Raw genomic sequence first — 8,637 nt, forward strand, 5'->3', positions numbered from 1 at the left:
ATAGTATTTACAGCTCAGTCCTTGGAGTTTTCTCTGCCGACGGTTTTATATATATATATATAATATATATATAATTAATATAATTAATTATATATTATATTATATTTATATACATAGTTAACTTGTAATTTTTAGTCCGTTGCGTCGAGCGTTAAGAGTTGACTCTGGTCCCGGTTCCGGATTGTCGAACGTCCTCACGTACAATTTAATATCTTGTACTTTGCGTTTTGAATCTTGTACTTTTGTAATTTCGAGACGTTTCTTATCAATAATTGGAACCTTTTTGATTGTCTTTTGTACTTTTGAGCTTTTTGGTCGTTTGCGTCTTCAATTCGTCGAATCTGTCTTTTGTCTTCACCTTTTATTATTTAAACGAATATCTCTTGTAAATAGAACAATTGCAACTAAAAGCTTGTCTTTCTTGAGGAATAATGCTATGAAATATATGTTCGTTTTTAGCATTATCAGCACCGCCACGCCTCAATGGGGATCTGGTCCAGACCCACAGCTTTATTCCTCCCCATCTTTCGTAGTGCCGATCTTTCTTCCTCTTGATTGATCCTCGCACAATCTATATTGTTCTGGGATTGGCCTATATCCGGGTCTTGCCGATCATCTTGACGCACGGGTCTTCCCCCAATGAAAAGAGATGAGAAATACCCTTCCTATCTGTTCCTAATTTCGTCATCCTTTACTAAAGTTTGACCAACTTCGTTTTTTATAAACTTGATGTTATCTAGATCCCTGATCCTTCGCTCCCTAGCTTTGGCAATCCTGTAGATATCATTTGCTCCATCTTTGGAGTCTAGTTTCCTATACAAATCTTCATATGCCTTTTCTTTTGCAAGGGCTACCGCCTTCTTAGCTTCTCTTTTGGCTTCTTTATATCTCTCTTCAAGCCTGGTTCTATCCGCCGGGGTCCCTTCCCGACACGTGATGAGCTCCCTAAACCTTAGTTGCTTAAGCGCGACTTTGCTTTGAACCTCGTCGTTAAGCCACCATGATTCTCTATCAGACCTATGACCTCTCGATGTTCCTACTGTCACACTTAAGGCTTCCTTGGCTACCTCTCTAATGGTGGATGCCAAACAATTCCACATCTGATCCGCATCGTCGTGAGACACCATTTCCACTTCCGCATCCATTCTTTCTACAACCAAAGTTTTAAAAGTATCCACCTTCTCACCGTTCAGCTTCTTCCACATGATCTTAGGTTGGACGGGCCTCACACTCTTGGTGACCCGCCTCTGAATAACCAAATCCATGGTCAACAGTTTGTGCTGGGAGGAGCATGTCCAGTCAGTCAGGACCTTACAGTCTCTGCAAGTCCTCAGATCGCCTTTGCGGAGTAATAAATAGTCAATCTGAGTGCTATGATCCCCGCTAAGGAAAGTAGCTAGCTGAGCATCCGTATTCTTGAAAAACGAATTCGCAACAACCAAATCGTGAGCAACAGCAAATTCGAGAATAGAGATCCCTTCCTCATTTCATACTCCATACCCAAAGCCCCTATGGACTCCAGCATAACCTTCCACATCTGTCCCTATATGACCATTAAGATCTCCACCAATAAGTAATCGATGGTCCGGTGGGCACATCCTCACAACCTCGTCTAACAATTCCCAGAAAAGTCTCTTTTTAGCTTTTCCAAGGCCCGCATGGGGTACATAAGCGTTAATGACCGTGTAGGTCACCTCCTGGATTACTAATCTAGCCGACATAATCCTATCGCTCCGTCTACTCACATCAACCACATTCTCGTTATAAGGTGGGCCTATAATGATTCCTACCCCATTTCTAGCTACTCTCGATCCCGAAAACCACAACTTGTAGTCCTTGATCTTAGCCGCCCCTCGACCCTTCCATCTAGTCTCTTGGACACACAATATGTCTACTTTACGTTTACGTAAAGTCTCAATAAGTTCATACCGTTTGCCGGTCAAAGTTCCCACATTCCAATAGGGGCAGGATCAATGGGGAATTAACCAATCGGGGGGAAGCGGGGGAAGCAAAAAAATTTTTTTTTCGTTTTTTGAAAAAACTTTGTTCAGGAACATTATAGATTGGATGAAAATATGAACATTTAAAAAAGACACTTCGTGATGAATGTTATTATTTTGGCGGAAAAACGATCGACAAAAATAACATTCAAAATAATATTGTTCGTGAAGAATGTTAACGTTTTTCTTTTCATGTTTTTTGAAGTAAAATTTAGCCCGATTTAGAGTTTAGGGTTTAGGGTTTAGGGTTTGGTGTTTTGGGTTTATTCCATAAACCCAAAACACCAAACCCTAAACCCAAACCCCTAAACTTTAAACCGTTCGTATTAAAAACTCAATCTAAATCCTAAATCTAAACCCTAAATCTAAACCCTAAACCCTAAATTTCTAAACCCTAATATCTAAACCCTATAAACCCTAATATCTAAACCATAATATCTAAAACCTCAACATACGCTCGAAAAACACGATATTGTTATATATTACTTCTTTGAGCGTTTTCCCGCCAAAATAAAAACATTTATCACAAAGTGTCTTTATTAAATGTTCATATTTTCATCCAATCTATAATGTTCGTGAACAAAGTTTTTTCAAAAAAAGAAAAAAAAAATTTGCTTCCCCCCGTTTCCCCCCGATTGGTTACTTCTCTCTTGATCCTCTATATATATATATATATATATATATATATATATATATATATATATATATATATATATATATATATATATATATATATATATATATATATATATATATATATATATATATATATTCGCATAAAAATAAAAAATAAAAAAAAACAACAACACACCAGTTGTTTTTAATTTCTTTAGTTTTCTGTAATTGATTCATGTGTGTATTATTAGTTAGTTTCTCTGTTGTGTGTTGAAGCCGACACAACCTATTCCCACAAGGCAAATATATATGAATGATGAATCACATTCTGTATATTAGTTTGACCATTTGCTATTTGCCTACTAACACTAATTTGTTTTCCTCTAAAGATGATTTATTTTCAAGTATAAGTATGCATTCTATATCAACAAAGTATTCGTATATAAAGAATAATACAATCTCCCATTAAGAGATGGTTTATACTTATTGTATTTGAATTATAGAATACTTAGAATGAATCTTGAATCAAACCCGTAATTTTACAGGTCATTCAATTAGTCAAATATAAATTATTAATAGAATTTTATCATAAATACCCTATTAACCTCTTTAATCACATATTTTCTCACTAAAAATAAATAATATTACATATACCCACTTTAATCATTTAAACGCATCATATATATCCATTACTGAATTCTAATGTTATATAAAATCTAAATTAATCTTAATAGTTACTAATTAAAATTTTATTAATAATTAGAATTGAAGGTTTTGGGTTTAAGGTTTAATGTTTACGATTAAGGTTTTTGGTTAAGATTTAGTGTTTAGAATTTAAGGGTTCGGGTTTGTGATGTAAGGTTTAGATTTTAAGGTTAAGGTTTAAAGTTTATAGTTTAGGTTTTAGAGTTTACGGTTTAGGATTGAGAGTTTAGGGTATTAAGTTAAGGGTGTAGGGTTTAATTAAAATTTTTAATGAAATGCACAGATATGAGAGGTTTTAATATCTAGTTTTGGAACATTTGATATTATATTATTTAGTTAGGTATATATATTATTTTCTAAGTTAAATAAGGGGTAATATGAGATTTGGATTTTATGATTAAACACCCTTCTTAAAATTTATATATTTGTTTTTAATCACGGAGAAGATTGAGAAGAAAATATATTTTAGTTGTTTTGTTAAGGGGAGTATCAAGATAAGGAAAGAGACGTGAATTTTATGTTTTCGAAAGATCGTTGGTTTGACGGGGATGTGTCAATGTCGTGTGAAACTTTAGAGGGGTATGAATATAATAAGGATGGTAACGGCCTAGTTATGAGCCAAATATAGGTCCCGACCTTAAACCGTAGTTATGAAAACTTGTTTTTCAAACTCGAATCTGTATTGGTTTAGGTTGCTCAGCTGGTTAGAGTAAAGGAGTAAAAATCCTTGTGTGAGTGGTTCGAATCCACTTCTAAGCGGAACACAAGGAAATCACGTGCTCAGCTATTGAGATATTCCATCAAAAGAAATATGTTAAATGTTTTATCCAAAAATTGTTACGGCTGGCTATTTTATCCATAAGGACTAAACAAACACCAAAAGAAAATGTTGAGTTTATTAACAACATTAGGACTGATCTTCATTTTTCCAACTTAATACGGAGTGTATAACCATGAAAAAAATAAAAGCTACTGATATACATTACCTAGGGCCCGAGTAAAATAACATGTTGGTCACGAAAACATTAATAAGAAAGACAGATTAACAAACTTGAAGTTGTGAATCCTGAACACAAAAACCTAACATCGATTTAAAATTTGCATTTTTTTATTCACAGTGAAAGCAACAAACGGAGATCAGCTACATCGAAGTCTCTTTTATCCTTGTCGAACGCTTCCTTGACTAACTTCTTGTTTTTAAGTAACAACAAAAACCTCTCATCATTGCTATCGTTAGCAATTATTTTCACAATTTTTCCTTTTCCCCGAACCAATGAATAAGATTCATCGCGTGTTCTTCAGTTTTCGGGTTCCACCATGGTTCCATGATGTACCACTCTTGAAGCCGCAGTCAGTTTATGCTTTTTGTAACTAATAAAACTTAACACTCGCCAGCAGGAACTGTGGGTCCATCCAGGCCCGAAACTTCAAATTCTTTGATAGTATTTTTTCCTTTCATTACCCCGTCCAAACGCAAAATTTTAGATCCCGCATCTTTTAACGATTCTTCAAGTAAAATCAGCAACTTGCCATACCGTGAAAACACAACAGATTTAATCGAAGAATTTCCTTTTCTGGAGGCCTTTAAAAGTTGTACAAGAGCTGGCAATTTTTGAAGAACACTGATAGCTCGAATTATCAATCTCGAGGTTGAGGTCTGATGTGGTGGAAAAAGATCGGATTTTGAAAGAGAGTGCCTATACAACGGGTATGAAGCTGTAGTTTCGGAATTAAAGGTTCGGTTGATGCAATTTTGACAAAAAAAACGTGAGCACAACACGTAATGATAATGTTCTTCGAATCTGGAGAATAGCAAATGGGACAATGGATTATATCTTCATCTTCAGTACTCGAACTCTTCGAGAGTACTAAAACTAGCTTTTTCAACAATTCTGGACCGTTAGATACGTCTGCAAATTGAAGTTGTAAAAGTTCAATTATTAATGCATTAATTATTATTTTCATCTTCAGTACTCGAATTAAAGGGTGTTACTATCTATAAAGTGAGAAGCAGTTAATTATAATAATTCCTTGAAAATTGTAGATGAAGTGGGTAATGCTCTCATCTGAAGCCAATAGTTCCACATGAGTACAAACATGGCGAAAATGTAAAATGATACTTAAAACATCAGAGTAATAATGTGTAGCTTTCCGCTAGAAATATATCTAGAAACATCAGAACCGCTTAGAGTTTGGCTTTAGATTCCATGTCAGACTCCATGTCATCGTTAGATGTTTCTCGATATATTTCTAGCAGAAAGCGGACGCATCGTTACTCTTATGTTTATGCATCATTTTACACCTTCGTCAAATTTGTACGCATGTGGAACTAGTGCCTTTAGATGAGCATTTACTGCTTCATCCTACAATTTTTAAGATATTATTACTATTAACCGCTTCTCACTTTATAGATAGCAACACCCTTTAACTCGAATAATGAAGATGGTAATAATAAATAATATATTAATAATTAAATTTTTACAATTTCACCTTGCAGACGCATCTCACCGCGCAGAATTGTTGAAAAAACTAATTTCACTACTCATATCGAGTTCCAGTACTGAAGATGAAGATATAATCAATTGTCCCATTTGCTATTCTCCATATTCGAAGAACATTACCATTATGTGTTGTGCTTACATTTTATGTCGAAATTGCATCAATCGAAGCTTTAATTCCGAAGGTACAGCTTTATGCCCGTTATGTAGACATCCTCTTTCAAAATCCGATCTTATTGCACCACAACCAGAGCTCAACCTAGAGGTTGATAATTCTACCTACCAGTGTTCTTTCTTCAATTTGCAGCTCTTGTACAACTTTTAAAGGCATCCAGAAAAGAAAATTCTTCGATTAAATCCATTGTATTCTCACGGTATGGCAAGTTGTTAATTTTACTTGAAGAACCGTTAAAAAATGTGGGATTTAAAACTTTGCGTTTGAACGAGGTAAAAAAAAAGAGAAAATGTGATCAAAGAATTTGAAGTTACTCTGAAAACATCGAGTCTTGGCTTTAGATCCCATGTCATCGTACACCTTACGTTGGTCTACGGAAAGGTCTACGATACATATACTCGTAGTTCTTTCAGAAAGACAAGGAAGACCAATAAGAGCCTTTTCTCTTGTGCGTCTGCGTCTCAATGAAATTGTTGCCAATAACGCCTACAAAGTTAGAGAACAGCATATTTTAATATAAAAAAACAGGTTGTGTTACCATTTATCCTTAACAAGTCAAGCACAAATATATATTATATACATATATATAGTTATTATATATATACATATATATATATATATATATATATATATATATATATATATATATATAGTGGTAGGATCAAGGGGGAAGTAACCAAGCGAGGGGAAGCAAATTATTTTTTTTTTTTTTTTCGTTTTCTGAAAAAACTTTGTTCACGAACATTATAGATTGGATGCAAATATGAACATTTAATAAAGACACTTTGTGATAAATATTTTTATTTTGGCGGGAAAATGCTCGAAGAAGTAATATATAACAATTATCGTGTTTTTCGAGCGTATGTTGAGGTTTTAGATATTAGGGTTTATAGGGTTTAGATATTAGGGTTTAGAAATTTAGGGTTTAGGGTTTAGATTTAGGGTTTAACACGAACGGTTTAGAGTTTAGGGTTTGGTTTTTTGGGTTTATGGAATAAACCCAGAACACCAAACCCTAAACTCTAAATCGGACTAAATTTTTACTTCACAAAACATGAAAAAAAACGTTCACATTCTTCACGAACAATATTATCTTGAATGTTATTTTTGTCGATCGTTTTCCCGCCTAAATAATAACATTCATCACGAAGCGTCTTTTCTAAATGTTCATATTTCCGTGTGATCTTGATGCCGGAAAAAAAATTCCAAAAAAAACGAAAACAAAAAAAACTTTTGCTTCCCTCCGATTGGTTAATTTTCCATTGATCCTGCCCATATATATATATATATATATATATATATATATATATATATATATATATATATAGGAAGCGGGGGGAAGCAAAAACTTTTTTTTTTTCATTTTTTGAAAAAACTTTGTTCACGAACATTATAGATGAGATGAAAATATGAACATTTAGTAGACACTTTGTGATAAATGTTTTTATTTTGGCGGGAAAACGCTCGAAGAAGTAATATATAACAATTATCGTGTTTTTCGAGCATATGTTGAGGTTTTAGCTATTGGGGTTTAGATATTAGGTTTTATAGGGTTTAGATATTAGGGTTTAGAAATTTAGGGTTTAGAGTTTAGATTTAGGGTTTAGATTTAGGATTTAGATTGAGTTTTTAACACGAACGGTTTAGAGTATAGGGTTTAGGGTTTGGTGTTTTGGGTTTATGGAATAAACCCAAAACACCAAACCCTAAACCCTAAACTCTAAATCGGGCTAAATTTTACTTCACAAAACATGAAAAAAAGACGTTCATATTCTTCACGAACAATATTATCTTGAATGTTATTTTTGTCGATCGTTTTCCCGCCTAAATAATGACATTCATCACGAAGTGTCTCTTCTAAATGTTCATATTTTCGTGTGATCTTGATGCCGGAAAAAAAAATCCAAAAGAAACGAATTTTTTTTTTTTGCTCCCGACCCCCCCCCCCCCCCCGATTGGTTACTTCCCCATTGATCCTGCCCCTATATATATATATATATATATATATATATATATATATATATATATATATATAGGGGCATGATCAATGGGGAAGTAACCAATCGGGGGGAAGCCAAAAAAAAAATTTCGTTTTTTTTTTAAATTTTTTTTTCCGGCATCAAGATCACATGAAAATATGAACATTTAGAAGAGACACTTCGTGATGAATGTTATTATTTATGCGGGAAAACGATCGACAAAAATAACATTCAAGATAATATTGTTCGTGAATAATATGAACGTTTTTTTTCATGTTTTGTGAAGTAAAATTTAGCCCGATTTAGAGTTTAGGGTTTAGGGTTTGGTGTTTTGGGTTTATGGAATAAACCCAAAACACCAAACCCTAAACCCTAAACTCTAAACCGTTCGTGTTAAAAACTCAATCTAAATCCTAAATCTAAACCCTATATCTAAACCCTAAATTTCTAAACCCTAATATCTAAACCCTATAAACCCTAATATCTAAACCCCAATAGCTAAAACCTAAAAATACGCTCGAAAAACACGATAATTGTTATATATTACTTCTTCGAGCGTTTTTCTGCCAAAATAAAAACATTTATCACAAAGTGTCTCTACTAAATGTTCATATTTTCATCTCATCTATAATGTTCGTGAACAAAATTTTTTCAAAAAACGAAAA

At 33.7% G+C, this 8,637-nt stretch overlaps 1 protein-coding gene across 1 annotated transcript; it reads right to left on the reverse strand.

The window, feature by feature from the left end:
* Window positions 1-665: 665 nt before the first annotated feature.
* On the reverse strand, window positions 666-1,721 carry LOC139875335 (uncharacterized). The gene is made up of 2 exons (XM_071862675.1): window positions 1,529-1,721; window positions 666-1,477 (listed from the first exon to the last, which is right to left on the reverse strand). Exons 1-2 carry the CDS (start codon window positions 1,719-1,721, stop codon window positions 666-668), a joined length of 1,005 nt encoding a protein of 334 aa, XP_071718776.1.
* Between the last annotated feature and the right edge of the window lie 6,916 nt (window positions 1,722-8,637).

The sequence above is a fragment of the Rutidosis leptorrhynchoides genome, chromosome 11 (genome assembly GCF_046630445.1).
Source record: "Rutidosis leptorrhynchoides isolate AG116_Rl617_1_P2 chromosome 11, CSIRO_AGI_Rlap_v1, whole genome shotgun sequence".
Lineage (NCBI taxonomy): Eukaryota > Viridiplantae > Streptophyta > Magnoliopsida > Asterales > Asteraceae > Rutidosis > Rutidosis leptorrhynchoides.

Coding starts and splice junctions, on each gene's coding strand:
- LOC139875335 (XM_071862675.1), bottom strand. CDS start 1,721: ATGTCGGCTAGATTAGTAATCCAGGAGGTGACCTACACGGTCATTAAC. Junction 1,478..1,528: donor TATAGGGACAGATGTGGAAG/GTTATGCTGGAG, acceptor GAAATGAGGAAG/GGATCTCTATTCTCGAATTT.